The sequence below is a fragment of the Mesoplodon densirostris genome, chromosome 4, assembly GCF_025265405.1.
Source record: "Mesoplodon densirostris isolate mMesDen1 chromosome 4, mMesDen1 primary haplotype, whole genome shotgun sequence".
In the NCBI taxonomy this organism is placed as follows: domain Eukaryota; kingdom Metazoa; phylum Chordata; class Mammalia; order Artiodactyla; family Ziphiidae; genus Mesoplodon; species Mesoplodon densirostris.
Genome location: NC_082664.1, coordinates 141,406,512 through 141,424,538, shown reverse-complemented (window position 1 = coordinate 141,424,538; position 18,027 = coordinate 141,406,512). Strand labels below are relative to the sequence as shown.

Sequence of the window (18,027 nt, the reverse complement as noted above, 5' to 3'; positions counted from 1 at the left end):
ATGCTTTGAATGAACAAACCAAAGAATGCTTTGAAAATGTATTATTCAGTATAAGTTAAGTACATAAATATTTTTCTATACATTTCAGTTGAAAATCATAAAAATAACTTAATGCTATGTATATCAGCTGTCACTACTTCAGATGGCTTCTGACACCTGTCTTGAACGTCCCTACTTCATATTCAGTTTTTGGTGAGGACCGGGGAACATACAGGAAAGCTACAAGAGGCTGTTTTCACAGGGAGGAGACCACTGCTGCTCTTCCCCACCCTCTCTAGAATTGCAAACACAAAAACCACAGCCTGACACACACAGAAACAAAACTCAGTATGTTCTAGAGAAGCCAATACCCATTGGTGAATGGTGAGAGGGAACTAAAAACGTCTTTGCTGGAACTATACTTGCCAAAGCACAATGAGTCAGACTGTTTTCATGAGTCATCTTTGATAACATGGCTGACTCGACTTCACCATGGCCTTTAGTCCAGACATGCTGCCTCTACATTAGAGAGAATTAACTGATTATGACTCAAGCACTTTAACCATTCACTTTTCTATAGTTTATCTAAATATCTATGCAGTATTTTTAAAAATAAGACATTTACTAAGGGAGTTCATTGTAGCTTTCAGAGCACATTGACATTCCTTAGCTCCTACTGATAAGCAGGACAGAATGGAGATCTTCAGTCCTGTTTCATACATGAGGTTCACAAAAAGAGCACTGGGGGCTTCCCTGGTGGCGCAGTGGTTGAGAGTCTGCCTGCCGATGCAGGGGATGCGGGTTCGTGCCCCGGTCCGGGAGGATCCCACGTGCCGCGGAGCGGCTGGGCCCGTGAGCCATGGCCGCTGAGCCTGCGCGTCCGGAGCCTGTGCTCCACAACGGGAGAGGCCACAACAGTGAGAGGCCCGCGTACCGAAAAAAATAAATAAATAAATAAATAAAAAAGAGCACTGGACATGCTCAAACTCTGATGGCCAAGAAGTGGTAAAGCCAGGATTAGAACCCAGGTTCTTGTCTTAGTTCCCTCCTCCACAGCACTTCCGCGTGCAAGGCAGCAACTAAAGAACTCTAGTCCAGGACGTTTCAACTGTGGTCTCAGTGAATTCAGTTTTTAGTAACTTGAAGATGAGGGAAGAGATGTTTTGGCTAGGAATTGCTAAGAGAGACCTTAGGCAAAAATAAAAAACTCAGAAAAATGTTTTTGAGATTGTGGTCTTCATTTCAAATTTGAACTTATGTCTTTTGGATAGTGTTTTTGGACTTGTGTCTTTTGGATTGCTCTCAAATTTCAGATTATTTTATGTTAAATAGCATAAAAACTATTAACATTAAAAAAAATCGCTGGACTTTTTTAGAGGCCTTGATCTTTTCTTACATACACAACTGTTTCCCTTCCTTTATTTTTTTCTTTTAGCTTTCTGCTTTTCCAACTACCTCCCCATAGTTCAGGTAGTGGTGGATACAAGAAAATAGCAAAGCATGACAAGGAGATCAGCCTATAGCAAAGATGATAATAACGTGAGGAAAAAGAAACATGAGAAATAAAAAAAGAGGTTATTATGAGAAAAAATAATGAGGAAAAAACCCCCAAATACAAGGGATTGTGGACGTTATGAACAAACAAGAAATTCAAGACATGGGCAAACAGCTACTGTTTTCCCATTCATGTCCCTGTTAGTCTCAAGGGGTAGATATATGCAGTTCTGGTTCTACAAGTTCTGCTGCACCAGCACCTAAGGGCACTTGTTTCCTGCTTAATGGAAGACCTGGAGGAGCAAGGCAGGGAGAAGAAAATGAGGAAAAAGAAAAGAGGGAGAAGAGAAGGGAAACAAGGTCCTTCTTGCCTCACAGAAAGCAGACTCCTTTTGGGATGCTGGTGAGGGATAAATACAAGGAATTTTTGTGGAAGCTTAAAGATTTATTTAACCTGATACCTGAATAGAAATGGAGATCAAAAAAATTTAATTGCAAATAATACATTGCTTAAACTTTACTGCTGTAACCTGTACATATAAAAAACTAAGACAAATTATGTGAATAAAAACCTAACCCTTCAATTCAAATGAGCATTTGACTGTAAAATTCTGTAAAACATTCTATAAAGTGACTTATCAATGAAATCTAAGCTAAAATTCACCAGTGTGTCCAGTCATGGTGTTGTTTACTTCTTCTTTTGATATATTCCATATTTTCACTATATCTGAAAGACACCAAGTCAGATATTATTTAAATGCAAAGGTTACTAGTAATTGCAATGTATTTGCTTTTAGATTATTGAAACCTTTTTCAAAACTGCAGTAATAATAATAAAGACCATTAAAGTAGAGGAGAAGCTGTCACCATTTAAAACTATAATTTAAAAATCAATTTAATATTCCCATTTGTTGAAAAAAACTGAAGACTAAAATATGAAAACATAGTTTATTTTCTCATTCAGACTTTTGGAGTTTATTTTTACAAAATAGCAGACAAAATTTGTTTCTTTAATTTGTTTCTTCAGTAATACAGAATATGTAATACATATTGAAATATATATATATATAGCACTTAAGTTATAAACACAGCAAAATCAGCATCACTTAAACAGCAACCATGTTTTTCACATAATTGGGATTTCTCAGGAAATAAACATTTTTACCTTGACTATGTAAACAGTCTGTGGCTTTATGACAACTAGTATTTACAAAAGCTAGTCTAAAAACTACCACCGCTTGCAAAAGTGATGAGCTTTAACATACAATTTTGCTATCATGCCATAATAAAGACTGAAAATCATAGAAAGCCAGAGGGAGCTAGTCACTTCAGTGCAATTGCTGTAGGTGGAACTACTTAATTGTGATTTAAAGATATATGCTATGAGAATCCAAAAGGGATGCTTTTGAATCATCAGTTGTTGGTTTCTTTATGATCTAACCATCTCTTAACCCAGGTTAGATTATGCCCCCTGATCATCTAACTGTGATAGAGGGAAGCTGCAAAGAGACTTTCTTCATCTCTGAAAAAAAGAAACACAGCATAAATCAGTGTTTAAAAACTGTACTCAGAAAACCAACACACGTTCATTATACAACTTAATATCCACTTGCCAAAGAAGGGCAGGAGTTATATCAACTTATAATATCATGCACGCCTTGAAAGTTGTACGAAATGCAAACATTTACTAAGGAATAGTTCATTGTCCCCATTTTACTGCTATCTCAGTTATTGGAATAAAGAATGGTACTTGTTATATATTTGTATTTGTTTATATTATATAAATTTATATTAAATTATAAATTAATTATATTCACATTTATATTTGTTTATATTCTACCTCTTTCTCAAAAGGATTTGAGGTACCTACAACAAAAGGCATACATATAATATGAATAAAATAGAAATTAAAAACCACGACTAAGGAAAGGAGAAGGATACAAATATATTAACCATCAGTAAAATTGTAGTAGTTGAACTGAGGACCAATTTTGGCTGCAAGCTTCCTGGTAGCCAGGGCAAAAAAGAAAACACAATAGGTTGTGCCATTCTTGGAATGATAAAGGAAGAAGGAAACCAATTCTATAGGAGAGAGAAAGTTTTGCCCTAGTACCAAATTAAAGAACAAAGAAAAAAAGCTCACATGAGATCTTATATAGGAAACACCTGGTAACAAGTAATGTCTTTGGCAAGTTTTATAAAGAACAGTATTTTACAAGTAATCTCTAGGGCACTACTTCTTCTGATGGTGTCAGCTAGATGTCTACCTGGATGCTCTCCAGAACTGCTAGCTGGACAGTTATGCTATTAAAGCAAAGAAGTAAACATTTTATAAGAATAACAAAAGCAAAAGCATTGCAACAGATAAAGCTTTATGCAGAATGCAGTAGCTCTGTTTAGACTTTATACATTAAAAATGCCTGTCTAGAATTAAAATTTAGCTTTTAAAGCAAAAAAAGAAAAGAGAATTTGACCAAGCAAGGACACCTTAAGAGTAATTTGTTCAGCCTCTGACATTTTTCCAGCATATTTTTACCTGCTCTCTTCCTTTAGTTTCTTGGCTGCCTGTGTTGATGACTTAATCTGCAAGTCCAGCCTCTGCAGGAAATCTCTGGCTGACACTTCCTCGGGCTGCATGGGCTGAGCATCAGGTTCTTGAGGACTGGGAGGGGAAAGGTCTTCCCCAGCCGCTACCAGGTCTTCTTCATGAGAAAAACTATCAACAGTTTCATTTTCTGGAGAATCTATTGAGTTAAGTCCATTAAACAGCAAAGGCTTCTCTGATATAACTGGGATGTTCAAAGTTTTCTTCAGAAATATACAATCATTGGTAAACAGTTTATTTGCCCTTTTAATCTGCTCCATCTAAAATATTTTAAAAAAGCAACAGAGTTACATATAAATAAATCCAAAAGTAGGGTTTATTATACAACACAAAATAAAAATATTCATAAGCAAAATGTGTGCAGTGCTATCTCTGGATCTGAAATTTTTAATTCAGGGTTAGTCACCTCCCCAGATACCCCCAGTTATTTCAAGGGTGCCAGAAAATTCTCTTTCACAATTTTATAAGAAGAAAGACTAGTTTTTCCCTGCTATATTATTTCCCCTACAAGGCAGCTTTTACCAAGCAGCCTTAAATCCCTGAAGTTAAAAAATGTAGAATATTTAGCACTTATTTAATACACTTCAATCTTATTTTAACATTTCTATTATCTGATTTAAAAAAACAAAATTCTTAGTGCTGTGATTTTCCTTATGGAGTGCTTCCCATCTCTAGAATTGTGTTTGGTAAATGTAATGGATACAGAAGGTGGTAAAGAAAAAAGTACAACGAGAATTAGAAAGAATGCTGTAGGCTGGGGCTGCAGTCATTAAGAAAGGCCTCACGGAGAAGGTGGGATTCTGATTTTGATTCTTTTGACTTTAGATGGACCTTGAAGAATGGGTAGAAGTGGGACAGGTAAGGAAAAGAGGTAGGGAGCACTTTACATAGAGTATCTTATTTTTTCTACCTTACGGATTAGGTATTTGAAGATCCACTTTTCAAATAAAAGAAACAAAACTCAAGGAGATTATGTACCATGGTATCATCATACAACCAGCAGATGAAGAAGCTAGAATTTAATACAGGTTTCAAAACTTCAAACTCTTTCATACCCTGTGAATTCCTCCAAACCAAAGAAATGGGGATAGCAGGTAGGGGTGAAAGGGGGAATGGAATTTACATATGTTACCTCATTTAACTTTGCTAACAGAACTGCAAGCTAGATATTATCACCTCCTTTTTACAGAAGAAAGTGAGACTCAAGGGAGTTAAGTGGCATGCCTAAGTCCACAAATGTGGGTAAGTGCAGACAGGACTCTTGCAGAGCTGTCGGAGAAATACCTACCCTCATGTTAATCACACCGGACTATCATGCATCTGCAGACTTCTCCACCCAACTAGCCTAGGAACTCACACCATGCTAGGTTCTTTACATGCACTGTACCATCTAATTTTCTTGTGAGGTATTGTCACCAAGACAGCTTGGTACAACAGCTAAGCACACAGGCTTGGGAACGTGACAGAGCTAATTTCAAATCCCAGCTCCACCAACACGAACTGTCTGAACATAAGCGTGTTACTTCTCTCATTGAGCCTATTTCCTCATGTGTAAAACAGGTATCATCTACCCTTCACAGGGTTGTTGGAAGGATTAAATGAGAGTTTATACACATATATGCATAGAGGATATGGATATAGGTGTAAAGATATAGATGTGAAAGGGAAAGACAATTCAGCAGTAAATGGTACTTACTGTCCATTTTCCCATGACGAAATTAAGGCACACAAGAGATGACTGATTTGACCAAGTGCATATGGCTCCGCAACTGTATGAGCCAGAATTTCCATCTCACTCTAAAGTCCATACAACACCAAGATTAAAGTGCATGACTAATGGAACCCAATTCTGGGATCCTTTAATGCCAAATCGACTGAGTGAAAAAATGAGATTTCCACTTCAAAGAGCCTGAAAAAATAATGGTTGAATAAAATGGGCCCTGTTCCTCCTGCTTTCTAGCTATAAGCTGAATCCATACAAATAATACATTCAATGCTTTCTTTTTTCTTTTAAAGATACTACTTTAAAGTATCTTTTGTGTAGGGTGGTCTTTTATGTTCTAGTTTCTAGTTAAAGGAGAGAAGGCAAGAGTGAGAAAGAACATGAATAGGCAGGTACATTTTTAGAGACAGAATTAACATCTAAAAATCCTAAGTATCTCTGGTCTAGTTTAGGCTTAGATTTGAGCGAATTAAAGAACTTGAAAACTTATCCATAGCAGGTTCAGGTATATCCTAATCTGCCTTTAGTGCCTCTTGTTTTCACCACCTAGCATCCATGTCCTCCATCTCTCTTAGTATATGGGCTTCCAGGGGCACTGAGCCCTCCCCTGGCTCCAGGGTGAGCACATGACTCATTCCTGCCCTTTGAAGCTTCACAGTGTCCCGGCTCCTGAAAGGTCACAGTCCCGTCTCGGAACAATTCAGAGATGCAAGGAGACTTCTGCTGAGTCTGGGAGGTGAAGGACCTCTATTTTTTCTGTGACAAAGAGACAGGCCTGGAGCTGCTGGCAGCCATCCTTCCACCACAAGGAACCTAACAACAATGCCACCTTGAAGGAGAGCGATCAGACCTCTGAATCAAAGCATGAAGCCAGAATACCCTCGCACCCTTCAGTTCCAGTAATGAGCCAGTAAATGCCACTCTGTTTTGTTTTTATTGCTTAGGCCATCTTGAGTTTTCTGTCACTTGTAAATGCAAGAACCCTCACTGATACAGTGCCCTTGAAATACTTATTGGCAGGGGCCTACAACTGCTACTAGACACTGTTTCCTGGGAATAATGATGGAAGACAGAAACAGCCAGGAACACCGGGATCTGATTGCTGAAGCTGGGCTGGGAACATCAGCCATTAACTGTGAATTCCCTCAGGTCAAGACCTGTTATTTCTATAGCCTCCCAGGTTTAACAAAGATCTTATGCACACTAAGTGCTTAGGATGGATGGATGGATGAATTAATTAATTAATTAATATAGGTCAGAGAAACAGGCATAAAAGATGAACCCAGAGAAGTAACCAGAAAGGGGTGGTAAGTTATCTGTTTTGTTGGTTATTCTCCCTTTAAACCCACCCTCACCTCCCAATCCATCCCCCAGTCTTCTTGAACTTGTTCTAACTGCAGGAGGCTGACCTCTTCAGAACTGCACTCCCCAAGCCCCCTTGTTCTTGGAATTCCAGTCAGTGTTCCCAAGGAAGACACCACCAGAACAACTCTGGTGCCTACATCCCTCTACAGCAGAGTTCCTACCAGGCAGCCCCTTGTCCACTCCTCCCATTCTCCTCGGTGTCGGGTACCCCACTCCTTCCCCTGGCCCTCAGGCCTAGGGGTAATGTCTCCCTGCTGTTGCTAGTCTCGGGTGCCGCACCATCCCTTCCTGATTCTCATAATCCTATTCACACTTCTGTAAATGTCCCTGCGATAAACCCTCTCTGGCCACACCCTTGGAATGCGCTAAATGTATTCTGTGGGGACCCTGGTACATCCATCACTCAGAGCAAGGCAGGCCATCATAGCCAGGCAAGGGGCTGAAGACAGGAAGCAGAAGACAAATGGACTGAGTAAAAGGCTGGGTGTAGTCAGGGAGTCCACAGTGGGTGAAGGGCAGGGCTCTCCTAGCTCTCATGCATGCCATTCTACCATTGAGTCACCAACAGAACTGCCTCTTTTAACAAGTCTATGAGCTTCCCAATGTCAGGAACTGCTTCTTCTCCATCTCAGCATTGCCAGCAAGCATTTAAGGTGTATGTTGACCCTTATGGTCTAGACTCTAAGATGACACATGGTTGCCAGCATCAAGGACATCAGGGATATCCAGACATAGTTAGCATCAAGGTGGGAACCAATCTAAGGATGGGCAGATTTGAAACTGAAGGTGAAAACAGATAAAAGAGGTTAATATAAGGTAGTAGTTAGAAACAAGGGCTCTGGGGCCATACTTTCTAGGTTCAAATCCTGGCTTTACCACTTTCTAAGCATCCCCTATGTCTATTTTTTTTTTTTCTGTAAAGTAAGGAAAATAGTACTTTCCACACAATATGATTATTATGAGAATTAAATGAGTTAATTCATGTAAAACACTTAGAACAATGCATGGCACACAGGAAGCACTCAAAAATGTTAGCAACTATCATTAAACCTGGTTAAAAGTGAGAAAGCAACAAGTGAAGGCAGATCCTAACATGTATTCAGCAAATGAGGAGGAAGGAGGTAGGAATTTTCTCTCCATAAAAAATATTTCTCCCACAAAGTAAAAATATATAAGAAAATTTCAGATAAACAAGCCCAGATGAATAACATAATATATTGTCACTGCCCTGAGGTGTGAGCGTTTTTTTTTCATAAGGTATTTAATTTGGTCTTAACTTGTTCTCTTTTACAACCATAGGCTCCAAACTCTATTACCAGTAGTGAAGTTAAGGAATGAAACCAGCCATGCAAAAAGCCAGGGGGAAAAAAAAAAAAGGAGTCTTTCCAGAAAGAGTAGTTACAAGGCCCCAGAGCAGGAAAAAGTGGTGTGGCTGAAATAGGGAGTAATGAGCAAGCTGCAGGCCACTCATATAATAAACAAAATTTGGATTTTACTTTAAATGTGATGGGAAGCCATTGGAGGGTAAAGGAAGGGAGTGACATGATTTGAATATCACTCCAGCAGCTTTATGGAAAATGGATTGGTAAGGAAGAGGCATTAGTGGAAACAGGAAGCCCAGTTATGGAAGAAACTGCAATAGCACAGATAAGAAATATAAATAATCCCAAACAGTGAAATGATATTTTAATTTGCTTTGGAATGTTTTATGCTTTTATCTGAACTTGGATGGGTCTAATGTTCTGGGAATTTCACCTCACATAAAACTAAGAAAAGTCATGATCCAGTACAAGGAAGAGCTGAAAAACTCTACAGCTTTACCACCTGCCCCTCTGTTCAATATCTCCTACTACCCAATGAACGCTGAGAATAGAAAGTGTGACCTTTTCAAAGTAATGCAGAACTACCCTCAGTTTCTTGAGAGCAAATGACTAGTGGGGGAGATAACAGCAACCAAATGCTTTCATTTTAAAACTGTCTCCTAATCAGGATTGAGCAGCATGATTCAGTGAAATTTACCATCTGCTTACTAAGAAACAATTTATGGAATAATCAAGTAAGAGCTGACAGGATGGCCACAAGGTCGACCGTGGTGAAATCAGCTAGAACAAATACCATCAACAACTTGGTTAAAATGACTCCCCTATAAATACATTTGTAAAGGTGAATTCACTGTGGAGGGAACTCACAAAACGTCCCCCGCCCCCAAGTTATCTCAATAGCTGCCACTGGGCATGATCAAGAACTCTCCCCAAAGGCTACTTTCTTTTTTTTTTTTTGATATTATTTAAATTGTTTTAATTATTTATGATTATAAATGCATAGACACCGATAGCTAGCATCATGCTTTTTTTTTTTTGGAGTATAATTGCTTCACAATGGTGTGTTAGTTTCTGCTGTATAACAAAGTGAATCAGCTATATGTGTACATATATCCCCATATCTCCTCCCTCTTGCGTCTCCCTCCCTCCCACCCTCCCTATCCCACCCCTCCAGGCGGTCATAAAGCACCGAGCTGATCTCCCTGTGCTATGCGGCTGCTTCCAAAGGCTACTTTCGATCAGCTTCATTAGGCCACCTGCCTAACTGGGAATGCAACATTCAAAGCTTCTTTTTCTTCCTCTCCATTCCTTAAAAACAGACAAACTGTTCTGAAAACATTTCAGGACCCATGATAACTAACATTTACACAGCACTGTGTTGCTTATGGAATATTTCCATATACACACAACTCTCATTTCATTATTATCATCATTATAGAGGAAAAGACTTAAACATTAAAGCATTCTCTCAAGATCATGTTCTAGTAAGTGCTGGATTCAACCTCCTCACCCCGCTGTCTCCTATTAAGTGCTAGGTGTTGGTGGCGGCGATCAGCCTCCTCCATTGCCATGTGCTAATAAGGGAAAGGATTTTTTCTACTCCATGCTATCTCAGAAGAATATATGAGATCCCATTTATGAAATGTCCAGAAAAGGCAAATCTATAGATTAGAAAGCCGATTCATGGTTATCGGGGACAATAGAAGAGAACGGGGAGTAAGGGATCTTTTCGGGGTGATGGAACTGTTCTAAAACTGGATTGTGGTGAGGGTTGCACAACTCTGTAAATTTACTAAAAGTCCTTGAATTGTACACTTAAGATGGGTGAATTTTGTAATATGTAAATTATACAGCAATAAAGCTGTTTTTAAATAAAGAATGCATGAGAATCTATTAAAACCTAAAACTACTAAGGGCTACTTCACCATACTTCTCACAACAGGTGGCACTATTTAGTTATGGTTCTCTTGCCTTTGACCAGCAAAGGTCAACAATTTCCAGCAAGAGCAGGAGCTAAAGTTATAAACACAAAAGATTTATATGCACTTATATTTCTAACTCACTGCACTTGTTCCCCCTAAAATGATAATCATTTCACCTTTTCTCAGCAAGGTGACATCTGATAGGAGAAGTGTGAAGAAGCAAGTGGGCTTAGCAGCTCATTGGAGGAGAAAGAGAAGACCCCGGGAATAAAATTGGATAGGAAATGACTCAGGATATGGGGGTCAATGGTCTGGAGAGGGTAGAGGACAGGGAAGTTTCCAGGGGGTAACAAAAAGATGAAGAAAAAGTTTGTGTAAATAAGTTTCCCTCACTGCCTCTCACCCACTTTCAGTTTATATACAGGGCTTCCTAACAAAAAGTTCACAGCAGCGGAAATTCCAGCCCAAGCAAGTCTATGTCTGAGATTTGAATTACATTTAACAGTTTCTCAATTCATCCCCAGCGGTTTCAGTTTCTCTCTGTGAGGTCTTCCACCGCCACGCCATTTGAAATTGCAGCTACCTCCAGCAGCCCTGCCTCCTTGCCCTGCTTAATTTTTTTTTCATTTTGCTTATCAATACCTGATATATAACATATTTTGTTTATTTACTAACTGTCTCCACTGACTAAAATATAAACTCCATGAGGGCATGGATTTTTATTTATTCACTAATGTATCACCAGAAAGGTAGAAGCTGGGAAAAAAGAGGAAAGAAAAATCAGATGAATGATAAACACTGTTGAAAAAACAAAACAGGAAAGCGGGGAGGGGCACTGGGATGAGGGAGGGTTGAAGTATGACACGGAGTGGTCAGGAAGGCCTCAGGGAGGAGACATTTACGCAGACTTGAAGGCAGTGAGGGAGCAAGTCACACAGCCAATATCAGCTACGTGATTTGTAGGTCCCAGAGAAAAGTGAAAAGGTGGGGCATTTTTTCACAAATTATTAAAAATTTCAAGACAGCAACAGCAGAGCATTAAGTGCAGGGCTCTTCTAAGCATGGGGCCTATGTGACTACACAGGTCCCACATCTGCACGTACCTGTGGCCCTGCATGCAGCTATCAGGGAAAGTGTTCCCAACAGATGGATAGAACAGCAGGGGCAAAGACCCCAAGCAGGGACAGTGCATTGGGAAAGAGCAAAGAGGCCCTGTCTGTAAAACAGGAACATTCCTGGGCTCCTTTACTGGATATTCTGATCCAGCAGGTTCAAGGTAGGTTCTAAATTTCCAACATCTCATCACCTACTCCTTTAAACACTAATTTAAATACAACGTGGGTGGGACTGCCCTGGTGGTCCAGTGGTTGGGACTCTGAGCTTCCACTGCAGGGGGCGTGGGTTGGATCCCTGGGGCTGGAGGGGGGACTAGGATCCCCCATGCCACGCAGCAAAAAAAAAACCAAAAACAGTCTAAATACGATGTGGGTGATCTTGGCAGTCAATATTAGAAACTTAACTCACTCAACTTCTTTCTGTTCAGTCCGGGAATGAAAAAAACATTTCTCCCTTTTTAACTTCCACCTGAAATATCAATTTCAATGAGTAAATCCGATTAATGTCTGTAGTTAATATCTGCAAGAATATCAATTCCCTGTTATGGTGATTATCTTCACTTTCACTAGTTCTATAGAACCAGTGGAAAGAGTCTCTAACAATTTCATCAACTAGAGTTCAGGGTCCAAGGTAAATGAGAACCAGTGATTCTCAACCAACAGTGAGTGCTTCTCAGGGAATATCTGGCTATTTCTGGATGGGGGGGAGGGGGGCAGTGCTACTGGTATCTAGTGGGCAGAGGCCAGAGATGCTGCTAAACATCCTACAATGCACAGAACAGCCCCCCAAGACAAAGAATTATCCAGTCCATAGTATCAATAGGGCTGCAGTTGAGAAACACTGAAACAGACTGTCTGCAGCTACAGATTATAGTTCCCAATTCATTACACCTGAGCTTAACATCTTAAAATCAAGTCTTTATAAAGGTAATGAAAAACCTGATTTACTCTTTAATGAAAAGGGATAAATTTATAAGTAACAGGATCTACATCAGTGAAAATAGGAATTAGAAAGCATTTGATCAGGATTTACCTGATGGCGCAGTGGTTAAGAATCCGCCTGCCAATGCAGGTGACACAGATTTGAGCCCTGGTCTGGGAAGATCCCACGTGCCACGGAGCAACTAAGCCCCTGTGCCACAACTACTAAGCCTGTGCTCTAAAGCTACTGAGCCTGCACTCTAGAGCCTTCAAGCCACAACTACTGAGTCTGCGAGCCACAACTACTGAAGCCTGCACGCCTAGAGCCTGTGCTCCGCAACAAGAGAAGCCACCGCAGTGAGAAGCCCGCGCACTGCAACGAAGCATAGCTCCCGCTCACCACAACTAGAGAAAGCCCGCACTCAGCAATGAAGACCCAATGCAGCCAAAAATAAATAAATAAATTTATTTTTTTAAAAAAGAAAGCAAGCATTTGATCAAAGGTGGAGAATCGCAGTGAGCAGATGTTCGGGAGCTCCAAGCAACCCAAATGAAGTTATGGAGGGCAGTGGGATGCAGAGAGATTGCTGCGGGTAGGGACCAGGGAAACAACACTTCTCTGGGTATCATGGATTCCTAGGTGCAGTCAGCCTGGCCTAGTAGATAAGATGCACAGAAACCAGACAGAAAAGACCTCCCTTCTTCAGTAATCAAGATGCTAAGAGAGCTCTTGATAAGACTAGGATAAAAATAAGGATGGAGGGCTTCCCTGATGGCGCAGTGGTTGAGAGTCCGCCTGTCGATGCAGGAGACACGGGTTCGTGCCCCGGTCCGGGAAGATCCCACATGCCGCGGAGCGGCTAGGACTGTGAGCCATGGCTGCTGAGCCTGCGCATCCGGAGCGTGTGCTCCGCGACGGGAGAGGCCACAGCAGTGAGAGGCCCGCGTACCGCAAAAAGTAAATAAATAAATAAGGATGGAAATCAGAAGTAATACCTAGGGCAAAGCAAATGCTTTGTCACTGTGCTAATTCAAGCTGGTCTCAATGAATACTTGGAAAATATCCTTACCTCGCATCCACCTTCACATCTGTAAAAAGGAGATTAATTATACCTATCTCCAAGGCTTACTAGGAAAATCAAATTGAATAAGATTTGGAACAAGACAAATGCAATGCCTGGCACACAGCAGGCATTCAGCAGAAAGTAGCTGCTGATACTTCCCAACGCTGCTTTCCTCTGGCTCTGACTCAAACCAGGCCCCATGAATGCAAATACAAGAATTGAAGTTCTATGTTCACATTTAGAAACCCTCAAGAGGGCGGAATAGGACTAATCATGGCATGAAGTCTTCAGTACATGCCTGCACATCAAGATCCCTGCTCTCAAAATGTTTAAAGGATAGAAGGACCTGCCAGGTAAACACATACCAGCGGGGGTGTGCAAAGGAGGTGACTCAGTCTCTGTCACTGGTGAAGGGCCAGAAAGAGTTTCACTTAAAGAGAAAGATAAAGATAAGATCACCTTTCTTCCCATTGCTGTCTAGGATGCTTCAGGAAAGAACATTGAAAACTGATATAAAACTCAAATGTAAAAAGGCCATCACATAGTTCAGAGTTAATTATAAGTAATTTTAATGAAACAATATGTTCCCTCAGCTTTCCATGTTCTTCCCAGGGGTGTAATGCAATAGGCCCAAGACACACACACTTATAAATTTATAATAAACACTGCTCTGCAGCTCACCTAGACCACATTCTTGGCCGCTGCTTAGCGACAGGAGTCACATTCACAGTTGCCAGTGAGCCCAGGGGTGTAATTTCACTTCTAAATAAAGAAGCATAATCAATAGAAACAGAACCATCCTGCGGGAACAACTGTACCCTTCCTGACTCATCACAGCGATTGTTTACCCAGAAAACAAAATTCTCTGCCCAAGTCCGCACCTCAGTTCGGCTTTCAGGAAATATATATCAGTACGACCGGGACTCAAAATCGGGCGAATTTGGCTCCCAGGGTGCCAACGCCCTGGTTCTCTTTGACCTTCCTTCCTCACGCGGCAGATCCGGTCCGAGTGCGGGCAGGGCATCGAGAACTGGATGCACCCACCCGGGGAGGGAGCCTTGGAGGCCCGCCCCTCTGGCTGCAGGACAGGCTCTGGCAACCGTAGCTGTCCCGGCAGCGCGCGCTGGGCGAGCGCTCGGGGCCGAGCCGCCAGGGGACGGCTGGCTACCTCCCCTACGCCCCGCTACTCGCTGCGCCCCCGCCCGCAGCCGCCAGCACTGCTCACCGAGACTCCGTACTTGAGCGCGATGCCCTGCAGCGTGTCGCCGGGGCGGACCCGGTGCTCTACATGGCGCTCGATGACGCCGGCGCCCAGCGGCGCCCGCACGCTGGCCGTACTGCCGTACGAGCGGGTCTTGGTGCGCGCCAGGCTCAGCGACAGTTCGGCCTCCTCGGCCTCGGAGACCGAGCGCGACGGTGGCGGCGGCGAGGGGGCCGAGGGCCGGGGCGCGCGGGGTCCGGCTGCCCGCAAGGACCGCTCGGGCGAGGAATCAGCCATGGGTCCTGAGGAGGCCGCCGGGTCGGGAAGCTCGCCAAGAGGGCGGCGCCTCGTCCGCCGCCGCCTCCTCTTCCTCCTCACAGGGGCTGCGGAAGGCCGTTCCGCGGGGACGGCGGGCTGGAGGCCGCGGCGGAAAGCTGAGGACCGGCCATGGCGAGCACCTGCTCCTACGCGTCCCGCCTTCCCCAGCGCACCTGCAGGGAGGAGAGCGAAACGAGCTCCGGCTGCTGCCCCGCCGACGCCCCGGCTCCACCCTGCGCGCCGGGACCCAGCTAGCCCTGCGGTGCGAGGAGCGGGGCGCGCTAAGGCCCCTCGCCGTGGAGCTACGGGGCCCCATCCCTAGACGCCCTCGGCCCCGGAGGCAACCCCGCGCCGGGCCGACACAGCCTGGTTAGAGCCCTACCCTGTCCGCAGCAAAACACCAAAGCTTTGCTCTGCCTCTTTTATTGATTCCCCAGCAGGCGCCAGCTTTCTCAGACCTTCAAGCTCCCCCAGCCAAGGGTGCTTCCCGCTCCCACCCGATTACCCCAGGACCTCACAGAAAACATTAAGACCATTAAACACACACAGTTTCTCCAGGCCCATCTCAACAGCCTGGAGGGTCCGGTGTGCTCAACACTCCAGGGGGGATAGTGCTTCTAAGGCCGGGTGGCTGACCTCAAACTAACCCTCCAGTTGCTTTGCTTTCACTCTTCGTTGCACACCAGTGCCAATTTTAGTCCTGTGCGCCTTGAAAGTCTACCTAGCTACCGTTCATTCTCCTGGCTCACTGCTTAGAATTTACTATCTGCACCTAATTTTTTCTTATCAGTTTCCTCTTTGATACCCTGAAATCATGACTCCCCAAAGTTTTGTCATTAACGCCATCAATGACCTCTTATCTGTAGTCTTTATCTGAACACCCTCTCCTCAACTTTCTGGCTTCCGATCGTATTCTACACAGAGTGGGTGCGCGTTTACTAGAATCTAGCGCTCAGGATTCTGTTGTACTCTGGACAGCTCTCCAGGAGGAAGTATCCTACAGGCAGGTTAGGAGACTGGAGGTTTGATTCATTGGCTGAAGTTTTGATATGTTGCTGTGCTGGACAGAGGCAAAGGAACTAGAGTTTAGGAGACAGGACGAGAGTGGGGGAGGAACACGTGGACCCCGAATCACCCTCCCGCTCAAAAATTCTTCAGTGGCTCCCTGTGGACAGCAGTATTAACTCACACTGGCATTCAACTCTTATTTCCATTTTTATTATTCATGCTCTGGCCGTACCCCATCTACAACTCATCCTGCAAACTCCATATACTCCTGCCACTTGAACTTCTTACCCTCATGCCTTGCATATGCTATACCCTCCACCTGTAACCCCACTCTTCCAATACTCTCTGTCTACATTTAAGAAAATATTAAGGTCCATCCCAAATGATACATCCCAAACTGAGATCTTTCCTGATTCTTCCCACCTGTCCCCGTCCCCCAACTGCCCAATTGTTATTGTTTCTCCATTGAATATCCAGGTGTTTTGTACCTCTTGTTTAGCATTTAACTCGTGTTTTGTGTCATGTACTTGTCTTATTTCCTCTATACATACTCCTGGGAGGTATAACTAGATCTTACTCATCCTTTTTAGCTCCAGCAGTGCCTACCTAGCTCAGTGCCCTGAATAAAGCATCAAAAGTGGTTGAATTGAGGCATAGTAAAAAGATCCTGAAATCTAAATTAGGTAATTTAGCAAGAGTCTGCCATAGATGAACTCTTGGGTGGTGTCCAGTGTGCCTATCCCAGGACCTCAGAAAGAGGCAGAACCCCAGAGTTTCAATATATAAATGAGATCAGGTAATACTTCAAGAAAATAGGATAAATTGCCCTCAGAGTCGACAGTCTAGTAGAGAGATAGCATATAACATGTCTTCCACTAAAGAAAAGTTTACTGAAGAACTGGAAGTTTTTATTTGAAAATTAACGAACTGGGTTCTATGAGGTATTATTAGGTGTTGTTTGAAAAGGGTTCCATGATCAATTAATTGGAGAAACACTGCGATATATGCTTCCCTTTTGGAAATTCACAGTGCACATTAGGATACTGAAGGCTCTAGAAGTCCTGTAGTAAAATAAGGTATTGAACTTTGCTTGACACCATATTTCCCAAACTCATTTGACCATGGAACCCCTTTTTTTTCTCAGAATTTTTACAATTTGGGAAATGCTGAATTAAAATGGGGAAAGACAGGCCTAAATAAGGAACCAGGAAGATAGTTTTGGGAGTCAGAGATTTCCAAAAGGCAGAACAGTATACATAAGGAGGCAGAAAATGAGCCAGGAAGGAAAAAGGCTAGGTGATGATCACTTAATTCCTTTACAAAAAGACCAAGTCCTCTGTAAAAGTGCAAGGGAAAAGTTATCACAAGAAATGTATGGAGATTTGAAAGCCATCCCACTTCTCTCTTATCAGAGCTAATTTCTAAGCTGTCCCTAGTTATTTTCAATTTCTCCAGCCATAAGAAATCCTGGGTCAGAAAATACCTCCAGAACAGTTCTAAAATGCTCTGAAATAAATTCAACACAGTTCTCAGAATTTTCTCCATGATTCCTTTTTGTGATCTTCACTAGCGTTTCCTCTAGCTCTCAGAAATTAATCGGCTTAAGTAAATACTTATTTGATGTTGCATGGTTAGGGTTCTTTGTGAGTTGTTTTTTCCTAGATAGATTTGAGCTGTTGTCAAATATCTAGTGTTCCTGCGAATTTTTTTTAAATAAATTTATTTATTTTTATTTTTGGCTGTGTTGGGTCTTCATTGCTGCGCGCAGGCTTTCTGTAGTTGCTACAAGCAGGGGCTACTCTTCGTTTGGTGCAGGGGCTTCTCATTAAGGTGGCTTCTCTTTGTTGCAGAGCACAGGCTCTAGGTGCGCAGGCTTCCTAGCTGTGGCACACAGGCTCAGTAGTTGTGGCTCGCGGGCTCTAGAGCACAGGCTCAGTAGTTGTGGCATACAGGCTTAGTTGCTCCACGGTATGTGGGATCTCCCTGGACC

The 18,027-nt window shown here is 42.6% G+C and overlaps 1 protein-coding gene across 3 annotated transcripts; it reads right to left on the bottom strand.

Moving 5' to 3' along the window:
* Positions 1 to 2,546: 2,546 nt before the first annotated feature.
* On the bottom strand, positions 2,547 to 15,012 carry LYSMD2 (LysM domain containing 2). Of its 3 annotated transcripts, none has more exons than XM_060095300.1 (3): positions 14,736 to 15,012; positions 4,010 to 4,338; positions 2,547 to 2,995 (listed from the first exon to the last, which is right to left on the bottom strand). In XM_060095300.1, the coding sequence occupies exons 1-3, from the start codon at positions 15,006 to 15,008 to the stop codon at positions 2,953 to 2,955; spliced, it is 645 nt and encodes a 214-aa protein (XP_059951283.1). In that variant the 5' UTR covers positions 15,009 to 15,012; the 3' UTR covers positions 2,547 to 2,952. The 3 variants fall into 3 exon arrangements, with proteins under 3 accessions (XP_059951283.1, XP_059951284.1, XP_059951285.1); XM_060095301.1 differs by lacking the exon at positions 14,736 to 15,012 and adding an exon at positions 14,392 to 14,512; XM_060095302.1 differs by lacking the exon at positions 14,736 to 15,012 and adding an exon at positions 14,192 to 14,266.
* Between the last annotated feature and the right edge of the window lie 3,015 nt (positions 15,013 to 18,027).